General features: G+C 42.6%; 1 protein-coding gene and 1 non-coding gene across 2 annotated transcripts in view; one reads left to right on the plus strand and one right to left on the minus strand.

Moving 5' to 3' along the window:
• LOC124625476 (GTP-binding protein drn-1-like) overlaps positions 1–19576 on the minus strand; it is a 336281-nt gene that overhangs the window by 21675 nt on the left and 295030 nt on the right. The window contains exon 2 of the mRNA XM_047149173.1: positions 3039–3193. Within this exon, the coding sequence (XP_047005129.1) occupies positions 3039–3151 (113 nt within the window). The 5' untranslated portion in view covers positions 3152–3193. The remainder of the gene's footprint in view (positions 1–3038; positions 3194–19576) is intronic.
• On the plus strand, positions 12100–12173 carry Trnat-ugu. Its single transcript has one exon. It is a non-coding gene; the product is annotated as a tRNA-Thr (tRNA).

A 19576-nucleotide genomic window follows, 5' to 3' on the forward strand; every position in this document is an offset into this window, starting at 1 on the left:
ATGTTCACTGCGTAACATAGTGCAAGGAGACAATTGAGGAAGGGGGGGGGGGCATATGACACCCATAGCACCTTTTGAGGGTGGGTATCGGTAATTACATGACTCATGTAATGATGGCTCTTGTAAGTCTGAAGAAGTATGAACAAAACTTGTTACACATAAGGCATAATATATCGAAAGACAAATTACCTTAAGATACTACTTGCATAGGGATGCAAGGGAGGGGTAGGGAGGATTGGGATGGCGAGTCGTGACGTCGTGGTTTACTCTGCAACGGCTGGAGCAATTTCAACCAAAATTGATTCCAGTATGGTTTTCTGTCTGAAAAATACTACCATCGCCCTAGGACACCAGTAACATTTTTAAGACTTGGGATAGTGGAGAAATAAGTGGAACATGCTGGAATAGTTCTGGAATGCATATTGCAATATCAGCACAGCTAGGTACTAATATACTGTATCGTGCTCTCGGTAGTGCTACGTGACCTTCTGGAGCCCGGTCTTCTTGCGACCTTACATTCTCGTGACCACCACTGCCAGCATTCATGTACAGTGGCTACGTTCCTGCCAAATCTTTCTGGAATGGCGTCTTGATCGCCTTAAAGGCATTCCTCACTAACATCAACCCGTCAAGTCCAACCTCAATGGTAAGTAACACTCAGCCTCAAAGGTAAGTAATGCTCGTGACCATTACAGCGTGTATTTAAAGTAAAACTGATTTGCATCATCATAGTGGTGCCACTAGCGCCAATCTTATGCGATTGCTGCGGATTTTGAACAGACATCATTTTACAGATGTAGAAACACGCCTACCATCTGTCGTCTATGTTCCACAACTCATTCTTGATGTTACGATTTTTTCAGTTAGCGTATTTTCATTAAACGTAATAAATTTTTCAGGAAACATGAGAACATACAATACACTTAGAATAAACGAAATTGTTAGCTTATTTTAGCCACGCATCGTCATACATAAAATCAGTTTACAACGCTTATTTTCGCTGATCATATTATTTCACTGAAGATTTTCCTTATCTAGGTCAGATTTTACGTAAAACTCGTTATTTGGTGCTAATAATAATATACATATCGATCGGCTCTGCTAGGAAATTTCTTAGTGAATCAGGAGTTACGCAGCAGCTGCTACTACTCTACTTATACTCCTGTAAAACTGAACTTCATTTGTAGTTAAATTTATAATGGCTACTGAAAAGTTACTGAATATGTATGTTCCTCAATAATGGACTACTTTATAGACGTATTTCTGGTAATGATTCCATGATCTGAGCTGCTGATCTGGAAAATAGCTTTTTACAAAACAGAAATTTGATTAAGGAATAAATATATTGGCAATAAATAGGTAGTATCCCAAGTTCCTTGAGTAGATCCCTGCAGGACATTCTTGAGTTCACACCAAAAAATATTTGTATTACACGCTATTGGACTCGGTAAACTGTAGCTTGGCTTGACGAGTTACCCCAAAAAACGATCCCACATGGTATTATGGTATGAAAGAAAGCCACTTATGTTAGCTTCATTATTTTTATATCAGCTATGTTTGGCAACATGCACATCGCAAATAAAGATTTGCTTAGGTGCTTCTTAAACTATACTTGATTTGATATTTATTGCAATGTTTGTTTTATCTGGTAATGTTACTAATGAAGGGCCTTTAAGTCATGCAAGAGAAAGTGAGGAACTAGGATAGAACAACGTCAGAGATCACTCGAAGGATGATGCCTGGGTACTTAATACAGGGTACTTTCCTATTGAGACTCTTTGTTCCTTATTAAAGAAATGTCATTTGAACCATTTTGCGACATATTCTGTCACTTTATAATACATTACTTCAAAGGAAATCGTGATCTACACAGTGAAATGCATTCGACAGTTTACAGAATATACCAATAATTCGTTTCACTTACTGCCTTCTTATTACCGAAAGCCTTAAGAAACTCTATGTATTATGTGAAGTCGTATGGGAAAGGAGTCACTTATATACTACCTGTTCAAAAATTTTTGAGAATTATGGCAAAAGTAAGAGTAGTCGCGAGCTTGGTTGTATTTCTACCCTTCCGTTTTTATACACAAGGTTATCTTCAATATATGGGTAACTGGGAAAGGCTCGAGTTGTAAACGGCTGGTTACTCAATTTACTTAAGATGTACTTAAGTCTGAGGAACATTCTTTCATTCACTTTGTTGATATTTTATCATAATAGCTACCTTTTTATAAGGTTTATGATTGTTATTACATAGCCTTTCCACTAAGAGTCATATTCATATCACTGAATTCTTTCTTGTACTTGTGACATAAACTCGCGCAGAAAGAATGCGACCATATTGCAAATCAATAAGTGCGCTGCGCAACTGCTGTACTAGTCTCTAAATAAGAATCCACCAGCAGATAAATGAATGACCTTACTTGACGCGTTTCGGATAGAACCCGTTCTCAGATTGTCGCGATCATTTCGGTGACCAAATACATGAAGACTGTATGTAATAAGCAAAGCTGTTACGGCAATAGTGCATTACTCCTATTGATGAACCCCTTCCTTTCAATAATAAATATGAAGTATGACTTATATTTAAAGATGCTTGTGCCTCATCATTTTCGTAGCACCAGTCTCCTTCTTCAACATTTGCCATTTTTTTACTTATATTGTTTCCTAATGATATTATCTTTTTGTTTGATGTCTCTACTAGAATCTTCAGTCCTTGTAATATACCGTGTAATGAGCTATGGCTACAGCATCAGACATGTTTATGACTGAGAGATAGTTGCTTTTTGCCCAAGATGGCTTTAGTCCTCACCTAGTCTACATCCTTTTTGTAGACTCTGACTTAATCAGTGTTCTATCAGGAGACAAAACGGCTTTCAAAAAAAGTTGGAGGCTTTATTAGTAAGTGTATTGTATTTTTCATTCAGGTCATCAGTAGTACGTATATAACTGCAGTTAATGTATTTGAGGAATTGCCTAGGACACTCAATTTTTGACTTTCTGACTACCCCCAAGAGTTGAGATTCAGCGGTACAGACCTGGGCGTGTGCAGCTTGCCCTCTCCCTCGGCATCGTCCTTGAAGAAGGACGGCTGGAGGCTGAACCTGCGCCGAAACTGGGGGCGCGCCTTGACTGGTCGGTTGGGCGACATGGCCTCCTCAGCAGCGGCTGTCCATGAGGGTACCTGCAACAGCTGCGCCCGGCCGCCCGTCACACTCAGCCTGTGGCAGCCTGTGTCAACATCGGTTGCGAAAGCAATGAGTACTAGGTTTGTGCATACGTTCGTAACGCTTTTCCATAAGTTAAATAAACACAACAGATACTCATAACAGAGATTTCAGCCATCAATAATATATTCTCCGTCAATATTTACAATAGTCTGCCAACGATGGGATGACTTCGTATACGAGGTGCGACAATAATGAGATTGATTTTCTTTGCAATATGTGGCAATCCTGCAGGCCTGCGTAGGCACGATATCTTTGACCTTGGCCTATAAGCTGCTTCTAGTCGAAGCGGCACAACGATGCAACTGCTCAGTCGTGAGTTGTGCTGTAATACGTTAGCACATGTTTGTGTCTCTCGCCACGGAAATGGAACCGCATAACATTGCGCAACGGTATGCCATTTCTGTTTGCGTTAAACTGGGTGAAAATGCGACGACAACTTACGGTAAGCTTCAGAAGGCTTTTGGAGAGGAGATTATGTCAAGAGCTCAAGTTTTTCGTTGGCACAAAATGTTTAGTGAAGGCAGAACGAATGTTGAAGATGAAGACTGCAGTGGATGACCATGAACCTCTTTGATTCCAAGGGAATTGTTCATAAAGAGTGTGTGCCTCCTCGACAAACAGTTAACTAATATTACAACAAAGAAATTTTAGAAAGACTTCGTAAAAGAGTTCTCCATGTCCGTGCCAACATTGCTAATAATTGGATTTTGCATCACGATAATGCGCCATCCCATGCTACTGTCAGTACAGGAATTTTTAACCTCAAAACAAATTTCAGTACTACCACAGCCACCTTATTCGCCAGATATCGCTCCGTGCGACTTTTTTCCATTTTCAACAGTCAAAACGGCGGTTAAGTGACACCATTTTCAAACAACACAAGATGTCCAAAAAGCTGTGACGAGGGTCTTGGAGAATATTACAGAAAATGTATTCCGTAAATGTTACCATCAATGACATCAGTCTCATTACTTTATTGTCGCAACTTGTATATCAGGTGGTTTTGAGGCAAAGAACTCGTCGCGCCATGTTGGAGCGAATTTTCATCCAGAAAAGAAGTTCTTTGAAGATTACTCGATACAAAGCAGAAAGAGTGAAAATATAAGAGCGGCAGACCAGGTGAATAAGGTGGGTGCGGAATGACTTTTCAACGCAACTCCTGTATAGAGTTTAGTCAGTCTAGCAGAATGCGCGCGGGCGTTATCGTGGAGTAGCACCGCTTCACGCAGTCTTGCTGCTCGTTTTCTTGGATTGTGCCAGCAAGACGGCTCAGTTGCTGACAATAACCTCGGGCAAGCAATTCGTAGTATACGATACCGTCGCTGTTCCATCAGATGCATAACATTATCTTTCGTGGATTCGCACAGGTGCTGCTACTTCTGGGCTCAACCGTCGCTTTCTTTTCCTTGTGTTAGCCTAAACACACAATTTCTCGTCACCAGTAACGGACGGTACAGGATAGGAATTGGCGGTGTTGTTCATGAGCCAGTTCATGACATGCAAGCAGAGATGCACATCTTCCCACCCGCAGATTTTTGTGATTTTTGGCTTAGAGCATGAGGTACCCATACACCCGATTTTTGAACATTGCTAATTTCATATGAATGGCGGACGGTGATGGAATGATCACAGTTCATCCCATTTGCCAGTCCTGGAGTACACTGAAGTTGATCATTGGGGATAAATGCGTATGAAGGATCCACATCAGACTCCGAAGGTCTTCCTGAACTTCGAGAGTCACTTTGGAAAACGATTCCCCTTAAAATGAGGAAACCAGTTTTTTGCCGTGCTCTGCCGACACTATCTCCATACAAGGCGCAAATGTTTCTGGCTGCCTCTTCTGCTGTCATCCCTCTAATGAATTCAGAGCGAAGAATACGTCTGAAATGTTCCGATTTCTCCACTTCGTACTCCATTTTCTAGAGTCCAATATTTCCAAATGACAATATGTAAACTCAAATAACAGAACTGAACTACAAATAAAAAATTACAAACTATAAGTAAACCAATAGCAATCGGAATACCTAAATGCAAAACAAAAGCGCTACGAACATATGCACGAATCTAATAAATTTAAATACATGAAATGGGAAAAGGGCTTGCTAACGCTCCCGGTTAACCGGGGTAAGTCGTAGTTGCCGAGCATTTCACTCCTTCCTGTCATCTCCGGTACCAATGTACAAGGCTGGTCGGCTGGAGCGAACGGAGAAGGCGGTCAGTGGATGCAGGGGTACCAGCTAGTACGCTCCGAGAAGTCTGCAATTAGAGTTAAAAATGGTCGGCCTCATTTCACGGAAAATAGCAAGCGTGCTACGCAGAAACATTTGCTGGTTTTCAGAAGATTCTACACAGAACATTTGTGAGAATGTTACACTGCAAGTTGTTTGTAGCTGGAATTACATGCAGCGCATAGTATAGATGCTTACGATAAGCAAATGGTTCAAATGGCTCTGAGCACTATGGGACTCAACATATATATATATATATATTAATACAAATTTCTTGATTAGTTAACTGGTATCCACTCAGAACTATTATAAGAGTGTCTGCGAATTAACTGGATTGTCATCATCCCTTGGAAATAAAAAACTAACTCAACTTGATCTGCTGAATCTGAGATACTGATCCTCAAGAGTTGGAATCTGAATTCTGATCTGAAGCGTCTTGTGTGCCGAGAACTTCGTGTTGAGAAGGCTGTATCAAATTTTCCACCTCAAAGTTTGAAGGACTATTGAATGGACCATCTTCTTTTATGGTTGACACTTTATTTAAAATATCAGTTACTTCACAGAATTGGTAAAATTCAATATGTTGTAACATATAGCGTGAAAACAAAAACTTGTGCTAAATCGTGTATGTACATCAAGATATGACTGTACTACATTATACAGGGTGCTTTAGAAAAGCCATTCGTCTATAGTATTTCCGGAACCATTTAAAGTATCGTAATCACCGTTACATCCAGATGAATTATAAGAAAGTCCTGACTAAACGATGTACAGTCTTTATTCAAAATCATATTAACTGCAGAGACACCGGTAGCAGGAGAATGGATTCTCTCTTCAAAGAATTCTCTTTACCAATGAATCTACCTTTACAAATTATGGAATACAGAATTTAACAATTATGCGTTGTTGGGCTGCAGAGACTGAAGAGTCGCTGAGCCATGTCAAATAGCAGAGGCAGTGGAGCGTGAAAGTTTGGTTCGGGGTTATTGAAGACTGTGTGATTGGTCCTTAGTACACTGAAGAAACCGTAACAGGTAAACGTAGAGGTATGTGGTATTAGCACCGCAGGCGTCCGGCCCGCTAATCGCTTGTCGCTAGGCAAGCGCTTTGTCAGTTCTTTCCAGGTCGCTGGACAGACCGTTGAGGCGTTATTACTTGAGACTCACGTTCACCTGAAGGACCTTTTGCGTGATAAACTCAGTGACGAACATCGTATCGTTGCAGCATGTGCAATGACATCGAAAGAAACTCTTCAGTCTGCCCAAACGTCCTTTCACCAGCGACTGCAAAAGTGAATTGCATTAGATGGTGGGCACTTTGACACTCGATGACACAAATAGAATTTTAAGTATGTGTTTAGGAGCACATTATTTTCTGATTTCCTTTTTGTTGGTGCCGATGATGTAATTTTGCAATGTAAATGTTCATCTTGACGTTAAATTCATGACGTTAAATTATACCTCGGTCTTTTGTGTTACAAATTCATTGAATTTTTACACACCTTCCTTCCTAGAGTCAGCATAAACAAGAGCAGAGCTGTTACCGTAGTTAACATATTTAGATGTCCCGACTTTTGCCTTCCAGTTGGAATGTCAATCCAGCCACATGTGGCTAAGTGTGCTTAAAGAAGTCCGCTAAAAATTACTTATTTGTTGATACTTCACGTACTGTAACTGGTTTACTTCAATCTGAGGGCTCGACGTCACTCCCTTGCCAAACTGCTATAGTGCTCTGTGAGAAGTGTATGGCGCGCGCAAGTTTCTTCACTGAGAGAGAGGGAGAGAGAGAGAGAGAGAGAGAGAGAGAGAGAGAGAGAGAGAGAGACAGAGAGAGATAGATAGATTGATAGATAGATAGATAGATAGATAGATAGATAGATGGACAGATAAATACACTATGTTGGTTTTGATGTGGTTATCATATCTGATGATGTGCTAAATAAAAGGGCAAACCCAAGCTGCCGGATACAAACACATTAAGAAAGAAAGCTGGTCAAGGAACTGCATTTAAAGGACAATCGTGACAACTCGGATGCAATGTGTTGAAATATTTTGAGATGGAGGCGGAAACTGGCGAACAAATCCTGCCGGTTTCCAAAGCAGGCGAGCGATCGGCAGTCGACGAGAACTGAAGTATTCCGAAATGTGTAACAAATCCTTTCGTACAAGATGTGATTCGGAGTCACATATACAATACTTATCATCGATGCGATGAGAAGTATCGTATGACATTACATGAGGCGGAACTTTTTGGAGGCTGCCAATCATCGTTTAGACTGGTTATGCAGAGCTCTAGTACTAAATACAAGTGATTTCAACCGTAAAATGTTGATGGAACGATTTTTGCGTGAGGTAAAAGGCATTGACTTCAAAAGCTGTGTTCTGGTCGACGAAACTTGGTTGAATACTGGTCATACAGTTACGAAAAAGGAGAAGGTAAACGATTCCCCAGTGGCAAAGGTAGCAGAAATATTTTTTTCCTCGATGTCAACTGCTTTTGAAATCGATGGAAACGTCAGAGCACCATGAAGTGATGAGACAAGAACATATTTTCAGCTGGTTCGAAAATGCTCTTTTACTAAGTTTAGTAACTCCATCAGTAGTTAATCTCGACAACGCTTCATACCATTAAGTTTTAAATAATAAGGATGCAACCCTCTCATCTTGCAAGAATGACATTATTCAGTGGTTACAACACGAAGTTCCTATGGCTGATACTACGAAAAAAGTGGTATTATTAGAGCTCGTATCGCTTCATAAGCCAAAAGTCACAAAGTACGTTATCGAGGAGGTAACTTACAAATACAGACATAGAGTCATTACACCGTCACCTTATCACTGCCATTTTAACGCAATTGAAGTTTCTTACGCACAAGGGTACGTTGTTGCGAAAACAAAAATTACTGTGAATGGAGTTGAGAAACTTATTAAGAGCCTAGAAAAGGGCACCGGAATGGACCGAAGGATTGTTTTGAGACGTATTAAGTGGGTAATTGACGAATCGTAGAATACAAGGTTTTATCGAAGACATTGTTTCGGAAATTATTATTGCTGCCAGTTGCTCATTCACTTTAGAAAGTTACAGTGACTCTGAAATTAGTAGTTTCTATGCACTTTAGGAAAACGCAGCTGCCTGGAGATAACAGTTGGTAGAGGTATGGAAATAAAGAAGTTTCCTTACTTCTAAACAGTACGCCTTATTTCTACATGCCTTGCCTGTGCCGCCTATAAATTGTAACCGAACGCCATTCGGAGCTGTTCACTGGATAGCCAATATGAGGACAGTTTCAAGTAACAAATGAAAGAGAGATTCACTATGTGATCAAAAGTATCCGGAAACCCCCCAAAACATACGTTTTTCGTATTAGGTGCATTGTGCTGCCACCTACTGCCAAGTACTTCATATCAGCGACCTCTGTAGTCATTAGACATCGTGAGAGAGCAGAATGGAGCGCTCCGCGGAACTCACGGACTTCGAACGTGGTCTAGTGATTGGGTGTCTCTTGTGTCATACGCTAGATTTCCACACTCCTAAACGTCCCTAGGTCCACTGTTTCCGATGTGACAGTGAAGCGGGAACGTGAAGGGACACGTACAGCACAAAAGCGTACAGGCCGACCTCGTCTGTTGACTTACAGAGACCGCCAATAGTCGAAGAGGGTCGTAATGTGTAATAGGCAGACATCTATCCAGACCATCACACAGGAATTCCAAACTGCATCAGGATCCGCTTTAAGTACTATGACAGTTAGGCGGGATTTCATGATCGAGCGGCTACTCATAAGCCACACATCACGCCTGTAAGTGCCAAACGACGCCTCGCTAAGTGTAAGGAGGGTAAACACTGGACGATTGAACAATGGAAAAACGTTGTCTGTAATGACGTATTACGGTGCACAATGTGCCGATCCGATGGCAGGGTGTGGGTATGGCAAATGCCCGGTGAACGTCATCTGCCAGCGTGTATAGCGCCAACAGTAAAATTCGGAGGCGGTGGTGTTATGGTGTGGTCGTGTTTTTCATGGAGGGCGCTTGCACCCCTTGTTGTTTTGCGTGGCACTATCACAGCACAGGCCTACATTGACGTTTTAAGCACATTCTCGCTTCCCACTGTTAAAGAGCAATTCGGGGATGGCGACTGCATCTTTCAACACGATCGAGCACCTGTCAAAGAGTCCTGACCTGTATTCTATAGAACACATTTGGGATGTTTTGGATCGCTGACTTCGTGCCAGGCATCGACGATCAACATCGGTACCTCTCCTCAGTGCGGCATTCCGTGAAGAATGAGCTGCCATTCCCCAAGAAACCTTCCAGCACCTGACTGAACGTATGCCTATTAGAGTGGAAGTTGTCATCAAGGTTGAGGATGGGCTAACACTATACTGAATTACAGCATTACCTATGGAGGGTGCCACGAACTTGTAAGTCATTTTCAGCCAGGTGCCCGGATACTTTTGATCAAATGGTGTATAACAGACTGGGCGTAGCTGCGCGTTACACGTAAGCAACAGCACTTGTGAAGTGAAACGCCATATTTGTGCGTGACCTATAGCCGAGCGCCAGCCGACAGCCAGCAACCAATGTGGCAACTGTCACAGTCCTCGTGGCTCCGCCCGTCAGAGTTTTGAGTCCTCCCTCTGGCATGGGTGTGTGGGTGATGTCCTTAGCGTAAGTTAGTTTAAGTTAGATTAAGTAGTGCCTAAGCTTAGGGACCGATAACCTCAGCGGTTTGGTCCCATACGACCTTACCACAAATTCGAATTCAACGCGACAACACTAAAGCGGCAAGTGACCGACGTCAACTAACAAGCTATTTTAATCAGATAGCTTTAAACGAAGCTTTTCCCGGCTATTTCACTTCTGTAAGCAGACTCTTTTATATATACTAAGATGGTATCTGTTCTTTCGGGCATGTCCGAAAGAACAGATACCAACTTAGTATATATATATATATATATATATATATATATATATATATATATATATATATATATATATATACTCCTGGAAATGGAAAAAAGAACACATTGACACCGGTGTGTCAGACCCACCATACTTGCTCCGGACACTGCGAGAGGGCTGTACAAGCAATGATCACACGCACGGCACAGCGGACACACCAGGAACCGCCGTGTTGGCCGTCGAATGGCGCTAGCTGCGCAGCATTTGTGCACCGCCGCCGTCAGTGTCAGCCAGTTTGCCGTGGCATACGGAGCTCCATCGCAGTCTTTAACACTGGTAGCATGCCGCGACAGCGTGGACGTGAACCGTATGTGCAGTTGACGGACTTTGAGCGAGGGCGTATAGTGGGCATGCGGGAGGCCAGGTGGACGTACCGCCGAATTGCTCAACACGTGGGGCGTGAGGTCTCCACAGTACATCGATGTTGTCGCCAGTGGTCGGCGGAAGGTGCACGTGCCCGTCGACCTGGGACCGGACCGCAGCGACCCACGGATGCACGCCAAGACCGTAGGATCCTACGCAGTGCCGTAGGGGACCGCACCGCCACTTCCCAGCAAATTAGGGACACTGTTGCTCCTGGGGTATCGGGGAGGACCATTCGCAACCGTCTCCATGAAGCTGGGCTACGGTCCCGCACACCGTTAGGCCGTCTTCCACTCACGCCCCAACATCGTGCAGCCCGCCTCCAGTGGTGTCGCGACAGGCGTGAATGGAGGGACGAATGGAGACGTGTCGTCTTCAGGGATGAGAGTCGCTTCTGCCTTGGTGCCAATGATGGTCGTATGCGTGTTTGGCGCCGTGCAGGTGAGCGCCACAATCAGGACTGCATACGACCGAGGCACACAGGGCCAACACCCGGCATCATGGTGAGGGGAGCGATCTCCTACACTGGCCGTACACCACTGGTGATCGTCGAGGAGACACTGAATAGTGCACGGTACATCCAAACCGTCATCGAACCCATCGTTCTACCATTCCTAGACCGGCAAGGGAACTTGCTGTTCCAACAGGACAATGCACGTCCGCATGTATCCCGTGCCACCCAACGTGCTCTAGAAGGTGTAAGTCAACTACCCTGGCCAGCAAGATCTCCGGATCTGTCCCCCATTGAGCATGTTTGGGACTGGATGAAGCGTCGTCTCACGCGGTCTGCACGTCCAGCACGAACGCTGGTCCAACTGAGGCGCCAGGTGGAAATGGCATGGCAAGCCGTTCCACAGGACTACATCCAGCATCTCTACGATCGTCTCCATGGGAGAATAGCAGCCTGCATTGCTGCGAAAGGTGGATATACACTGTACTAGTGCCGACATTGTGCATGCTCTGTTGCCTGTGTCTATGTGCCTGTGGTTCTGTCAGTGTGATCATGTGATGTATCTGACCCCAGGAATGTGTCAATAAAGTTTCCCCTTCCTGGGACAATGAATTCACGGTGTTCTTATTTCAATTTCCTGGAGTGTATATATAGTTAAGGCTCACCGGCAACTTGACCACCTTCTTCTTCTGTGCGAATGCACAAACGGTGCCCGAACTCTTACGGGAATCGGCAACGCGCCGCGAGTAATGAGTGTAATGGGCGGGGCCACTACGAATGTAGTGCGGGACAATACGTTAAGAACGTGGGTTTCGCATGAGGCGTGCCAGAGAAAAATCCCTGAAGTCGCGCTATCCCCTGTGTCCTCGGTGGCTCAGGTGGATTGAGCGTCTGCCATGTAAGCAGGAGATCCCGGGTTCGAGTCCCGGTCGGGGCACACATTTTCATCTGTCCCCGTTGACGTATGTCAAATCCTGTAAGCAGCTAAGGGTGTTCATTTCATTGCAATTTCAGACTCTCTTAGTTGTGGCATGCTGTAGTCCCCCATCTGATTGATGTGACAGTTTGGCACAATAACACGAACATGTACACGAGACGGCAGTCGTTCTCATACTCAAAACTAGTAAATCCTGTTGTTGACGTTGTCTTCAGTCCTGAGACTGGTTTGATGCAGCTCCATGCTACTCTATCCCGTGCAGGCTTCATCATCTCCCAGTACTTACTGCAACCTACATCCTTCTGAATCTGCTTAGTGTATTCATCTATTGCTGTCCATCTACGATTTTTACCCTCCAAGCTGCCATCCAATGCTAAATTTGTGATCCCTTGATGCCTCAGAACATGTCCTACCAACCGGTCCCTTCTTCTTGTCAAGTTGTGCCACAAACTCCTCTTCTCCCCAGTTCTATTCAATACCTCCTCATTAGTAATGTGGTCTACACATCTAATCTTCAGCATTCTTCTGTAGCACCACATTCCGAAAGCTTCTATTCTCTTCTTGTCCAAACTATTTATCGTCCATGTTTCACTTCCACAAATGGCTACACTCCATACAAATACTTTCAGAAACGACTTCCTGACGCTTAAATCTATACTCGATGTTGACAAATTTCTCTTCTTCAGAAACGCTTTCCTTGCCATTGCCAGTCTACATTTTATATCCTCTCTACTTCAACCATCATCAGTTATATTGCTCCCCAAATAGCAAAACTCCTTTACTACTTTAAGTGTCTCATTTCCTAATCTAACTCCTTCAGCATCACCCGACTTAATTCGACTACATTCCATTATCCTCGTTTTGCTTATGTTGATGTTCATCTTATATCCTCCTTTCAAGACACTGTCCATTCCGTTCAACTGCTCTTCCAAGTCCTTTGCTGTCTCTGACAGAATTACAATGTCATCGGCGAATCTCAACGGTTTTATTTCTTCTCTATGGACTTTAATACCTACTCTGAATTTTTCTTTTGTTTCCTTTACTGCTTGCTCAATATACAGATTGAATAACATCGGGGACAGGCTACAACCCTGTCTCACTCCCTTCCCAACCGCTGCTTCCCTTTCATTCCCCTCGACTCTTATAACTGACATCTGGTTTCTATACAAATTGGAAATAGCCTTTCGCTCCCTGTATTTTACCCCTGCCACCTTTAGAATTTGAAAGAGAGTATTCCAGTCAACATTGTCAAAAGCTTTCTTCAAGTCTACAAATGCTAGAAACGTAGGTTTGCCTTTCCTTAATCTATTTTCTAAGATAAGTCGTAGGGTCAGTAATGCCTCACGTGTTCCAATATTTCTACGGAATCCAAACTCATCTACGCCGAGGTCGGCATCCACCAGTTTTTCCATTCGTCTGTAAAGCATTCGCGATAGTATTTTGCAGCTGTGACTTATTAAACTGATAGTTCGGTAATTTTCACATCTGTCAACACCTGCTTTCTTTGGGATTGAAATTATTATATTCTTCTTGAAGTCTGAAGGTATTTCGCCTGTCTCATACATCTTGCTCACCAGATGGTAGAGTTTTGTCAGGACTGGCTCTCCCAAAGCCGTCAGTAGTTCCAATGGAATGTTGTCTACTACCGGGGCCTTGTTTCGACTCAGGTCTCTCAGTGCTCTGTCAAAATCTTCACGCAGTATCGTATCTCCGATTTCATCTTCATCTACATCTTTTTCCATTTCCATAATATTGTCCTCAAGTACATCGCCCTTGTAAGGACCTTCTATATACTCCTTCCACCTTCCTGTTTTCCCTTCTTTGCTCAGAACTGGCTTTTCATCTGAGCTCTTGATATTCATACAAGTGGCTCTCTTTTCTCCAAAGGTCTCTTTAATTTTCCTGCAGGCAGTATCTGTCTTACCCCTAATGAGATAAGCCTCTACATCCTTACATTTGTCCTCTAGCCATCCCTGCTTAGCCATTTTGCACTTCCTGTCGATCTCATTTTTGAGACGTTTGTATTCCCTTTTGCGTGCTTCATTTACTGCGTTTTTATGTTTTCTCCTTTCATCAATTAAATTCAATATTTCTTCTGTTACCCAAGGATTTCTACCAGTCCTCGTCTTTTTACCTACTTGATCCTCTGCTGCCTTCACTACTTCATCCCTCAGAGCTACCCATTCTTCTTCTACTGTATTTCTTTCCCCCGTTTCTGTCAATTGTTACCTTATGCTCTCCCTGAAACTCTGTACAACCTCTGGTTTAGTCAGTTTGTCCAGGTCCCATCTCCTTAAATTCCCACCTTTTTGCAGTTTCTTCAGTTTTAATCTACTGTTCATAACCGATAGATTGTGGTCAGAGTCCACATCTGCCCCTTGAAATGTCTTACAATTTAAAACCTGGTTCCTAAATCTCTGTCTTACCATTATATAATCTATCTGATACCTTCTAGTATCTCAGGATTCTTCCATGTATACAACCTTCTTTTATGATTCTTGAACCAAGTGTTAGCTATGATTAAGTTATGCTCTGTGCAAAATTCTACCAAACGGCTTCCTCTTTCATTCCTCTCCCCCAATCCATATTCACCCACTATGTTTCCTTCTCTCCCTTTTCCTGCTCTCGAATTCCATTCACCCATGACTATTAAATTTTCGTCTCCCTTCACTACCTGAATAATTTCTTTTAACTCATCAGACATTTCATCAATTTCTTCATCACCTGCAGAGCTAGTTGGCACATAAACTTGTACTACTGTAGTAGGCGTGGGCTTCGTGTCTATCTTGGCCACAATAATGCGTTCACTATGCTGTTGGTAGTAGCTTACCTGCACTCCTATTTTTTTACTCATTATTAAACCTACTCCTGCATTACCCCTATTTGATTTTGTATTTATAACCCTGTATTCACCTGACCAAAAGTCCTGTTCCTCCTGCCACCGAACTTCACTAATTCCCACTATATCTAACTTCAACCTATCCATTTCCCTTTTTAAATTTTCTAACCTACCTGCCCGATTAAGGGATCTGACATTCCACGCTCCGATCCGTAGAACGCCAGTTTTCTTTCTCCTGATAACGACATTCTCTTGAGTAGTCCCCGCACGGAGAACCGAATGGGGGACTATTTTACCTCCGGAATATTTTACCAAAGAGGACGCCATCATCATTTAACCATACAGTAAAGGTGCATGCCCTCGGGAAAAATTACGGCTGTAGTTTCCCCTTGCTTTCAGCCGTTCGCAGTACCAGCAAGGCAAGGCCGTTTTGGCCAGTGTTACAAGGCCAGATCAGTCCATCATCCAGACTGTTGCCCCTGCAACTACTGAAAAGGCTGCTGCCCCTCTTCAGGAACCACACGTTTGTCTGGCCTTTCAGCAGATACCCCTCCGTTGTGGTTGCACCTACGGTGTATCGCTGAGGCACGCAAGCCTCCCCACCAACGGCAAGGTCCTTGGTTCATGGGGGTCCTAAGATGTAACTATTCTAATTGCTCCGAAAAACTAAGCGGATTTCAAAGAGCGAAATGCCGCTGATATTGTCTGATTTAGAACTACTAGTATCAGAATGTATTACAGTTCCATTTCAAAAGCGAAGGTGATACCAAAATCTCCGTAATTAATATAGCTATGAAAGAAGACTATATCTCACACAGCGAGGATTTCGTCTCAATTCATTTAGTGAAAACAAATTTTTGATATCTTAATATGTTCAAGAAACATTAGAGATGAAGAACGTAACTTTAGGGCCTTCTATTCCGTTTTACTTTCCAAGATGGGTGTGGTTAACTCTTGGGATTCAGATATGTGTGAACTACGCTACATTTTGATGTGTCTTTTTCTTTATTTGAGTCATCAGTCTTCTGACTAGTTTAATGTGGCCCACCACGAATTCCTGTCCTGTGTCTACCAATTCATCTCAGAGTAGCAATTGCAATATATAGCTTGAATTAATTGCTAGAAGTACTCCAATCTTTGTCTTCCCCTACGGTTTTTACCCTCTACAGCTTCCTCTAGTATCATGGAACTTATTCACTGATGTCTTGACGGATATCCTATCATTCTGTGCCTCCTTCTTGTGAGTGTTTTTCATATATCTCATTCCTCACTGATTCTGTGGAGCATCTCCTCATTCCTTACCTTACCAGACCACCTAATTTTCAATATTCTTCTGTAACACCACATGTCAAGTGCTTCGATTCTCTTCTGTTCCGGTATTCCCACATTTCATATTCCACTACCATACAATTCTGTACTCCAAAAGTACGTACTCAGAAATTTTGTCCTAAAACTAGGGCCTATGTTTCACATTAGTAGAATTTTCTTGGCCAGGAATGCACTTTTTGTCAGTGCCAGTCTACTTTTATATCCTTACTCCAGCCATCAAGTGTTATTTTGCTGTCCAGGTAGGAGAACTGTTTAATTTTGTGTATTGAATGATCAGCAGTTCTGACTTAAATTTCTCACTGTTGTCATTCCCGGTATTTCCCATTACTTTCATCTTTCTTTGATTTGTCTCAATCCATGTTTTGTACTCATTAGTGTGTTTACTTCATTCAATAGATATTGTAATTCTTATTCACTTTCATTGAGGATAGCAACGTCATCAGTGAATCTTATCTTTGTCGTCATTTGACCTAGGAGTTTAATCTCACTCTTGAATTTTTCTTTTATATCCGTTATTGACTCTTTGTTGTCTTATACCCTTTTTATTCCGAGCGCTACGTTCTTAGTCTTCCAGTCTTATTGTTCCTTCTTTGTTGTTGAACGTACTTCTAAAGCTTAATCTTATTTTTCTCAAAGTTTTTAATATTTTGCACCATTTGACATTGTCGAACGCTTTTTCTAGGCTGACATCCCATGGCGCGTCTTGCTTCCAACATCATCCGCAACGTCAAAACTGCCCCTATGGTATCTTTACCTTTCCCACGGTCAAACTGATCGTCATCCAACACTTCATCAATTTTCTTTTCCATTATTTTTTGCTTTATTTCTGTCAGCAACTTGAATACATGAGTCTTCCTGGCAGATTAAAGCTGTGTGCCGGACCGAGACTCGAACTCGGGGCCTTTCACTTTCCCGGGCAAGTGCTCTTGCACTTGCCTGCGAAAGGCAGAGATCCCAAGTTCGAGTCTCGGTCCCTCACACAGTTTTAATCTGCCAGGAAGTTTCATATCAGCGTACACTCCGCTGCAGAGTGAAAATCTCATTCTGAATACATGAGCTTTTGAGCTGACTGTGCGATAATAATTCTCACGTTTGTCGGTTCTTGTGATCTTCCGAATTATGTGCGTGATGTTCGTCCGTAAGTTTGGCGTTATATGTCCAATGTGATACATCCTACACACCAACATGAGTCGTTTTATTGCCACTTCCCGCCACTATTTTCGGAATTCCGGTGGAATGTTGTCTATCCCTTCTGCCTTGTTTTATCTCTCAAGTCTTCAAAATGTATTTTTAATTCCTATTATATCAATGGGTCCACTATCTCTTCTCTGTCGACTCTTGTTTCTTCTTCTATCACTTCATTAGACAGGTCGTCATCCTCATAATTTGTGTGTGTGTGGGGGGATTCCCATGGGGAGTCCCATTACCACCATTGCTTTTAATTTCACATAAGATTGTTTTAACTTTTCTGTTTTGAATTATTCACATTTATGATGCAGTCATTTCGCTTCAGCTTCCTTGCTTTTCTATTTTATTTCATTCCTAAGTGACTTGTTTTTTAGTGTTCCTGAATTTCCCTGAACATCTTTGTACTACCTTCTGAAGTATTTCTTCTATTACCCAAGGTTTCTTCGCAGTTACCTTCCTTGTACTTACGTTTTCTTACCATCTTCGGTAACTGCGCTTTTTAGAGACGTCCGTTCCTCGAACTGAATTGCCTACTGCGCTGTTCATTATCGCAGTAACTATAGCCTCAGAAAACTTCAAGCATAACTTTTCATTCCTAAACTTCTGTATCCCGTTCCTCTGCGCATTGATTCTTCCTGACTTTCATCAGTATTTCCATGCGCCATTTCTCTAAATTGTTTCATCTCGACAACTGTCTTAAGCTTCAGCGTACTCTTCATCTTCGCCGGCCGCGGTGGCCGTGCGGTTCTAGGCGCTCCAGTCCGGAGCCGCGCTGCTGCTGCGGTCGCAGGTTCGAATCCTGCCTCGGGCATGGGTGTGTGTGATGTCCCTAGGTTACTTAGGTTTAAGTAGTTCTAAGTTTATTTATAATATTCATGGATGCTCCTGCGTGATATCAAAGAGAGTTTTGAAGTCTTAACTGTAGAACATTAATTTTGTAATTTCAATACATTATTGCGTAAAACTACGCAAGAATTGTAAAACAAAAGCCCACGTTCGACTGCCTTGAACGGTACTGGCGTAAAATTTTTAATTTTGTTTTATATAATCAAGTGGCATAAGGCCTAGAAGAATTTTCTCAAGCTGATACAGCTTCCGGCAGCCTCTGCACATAGTCCATACTTTTGGTCATCTGTAAAACTAGTACGTGTTCTGTAAAAGTATTGGTACTTCTGTCATGATTTCGGTGGACACTGTTTTCTCCCTGAAAGGAAAGGCAGCGGTAGCGTGGAACCTAAATAGCTCTAAGCACTATGGGGCTTAACATCTGAGGTAGTCAGTCAGCGGTAGCGTATCTGAAGCAATATTACATGACCACGTTTATTCAGTGCTGCAGGAATCTAGCAAAAATAGGGACGGAACCTTTCTAGGCTATGATGGTCCCACAGAAACGGTTGGACGTGTTTGATACTAGTTTGATCATGATGAGGACGAAATAACCCTTCTTAGCTGGATTCCATTATCAGCAGATGTGAATTTATCAATCCACTGTAATCTTTATGAGCTAGTAATTAAGCTTCTGCTCATCTTATTCATCACTCCTTGGGGGACTGTAATAAGTTCTTTGAGGGGCACACTATAAAGTTCAACTGAAGTGCATCCCCTAGTCATAGGGATGGATTTCTAAGAGTATTATGTTTACTTATGTTCAGAGACTCGCACCGTCGGAAGTGAGTGATCGTATCATTTGTCCAACTTCTTTAAACATAACAATATCAATGGGATTTGGAAGGATGCACATTTCACCATTAGGTAATAAAAGGCCTCAAATACATAAAAACTAGAAGAATACATTGATTATCAGAATTATTGTATTTTTGAAGAAGTTGCGTTACATATTTCCGTATCGCGGGTTCAAGATCACTGTGTTCGTTGTTGTATAAGTTGTTAAGGTGTTGGCTTGCGATAGTCTGAAACAGTTGTTAGCGTAATCCCCGGGGCAGATGTACTGTTACGCTTATACCCACTGTCTGCCAACAAGGGACCTCTACCAAGTTTGCCTCCAACTCCTATCCAGAGAGTTATCTTTGCGCTGCTGGTTACGGCC

Source organism: Schistocerca americana, chromosome 1, assembly GCF_021461395.2.
Source record: "Schistocerca americana isolate TAMUIC-IGC-003095 chromosome 1, iqSchAmer2.1, whole genome shotgun sequence".
Classification (NCBI taxonomy): domain Eukaryota; kingdom Metazoa; phylum Arthropoda; class Insecta; order Orthoptera; family Acrididae; genus Schistocerca; species Schistocerca americana.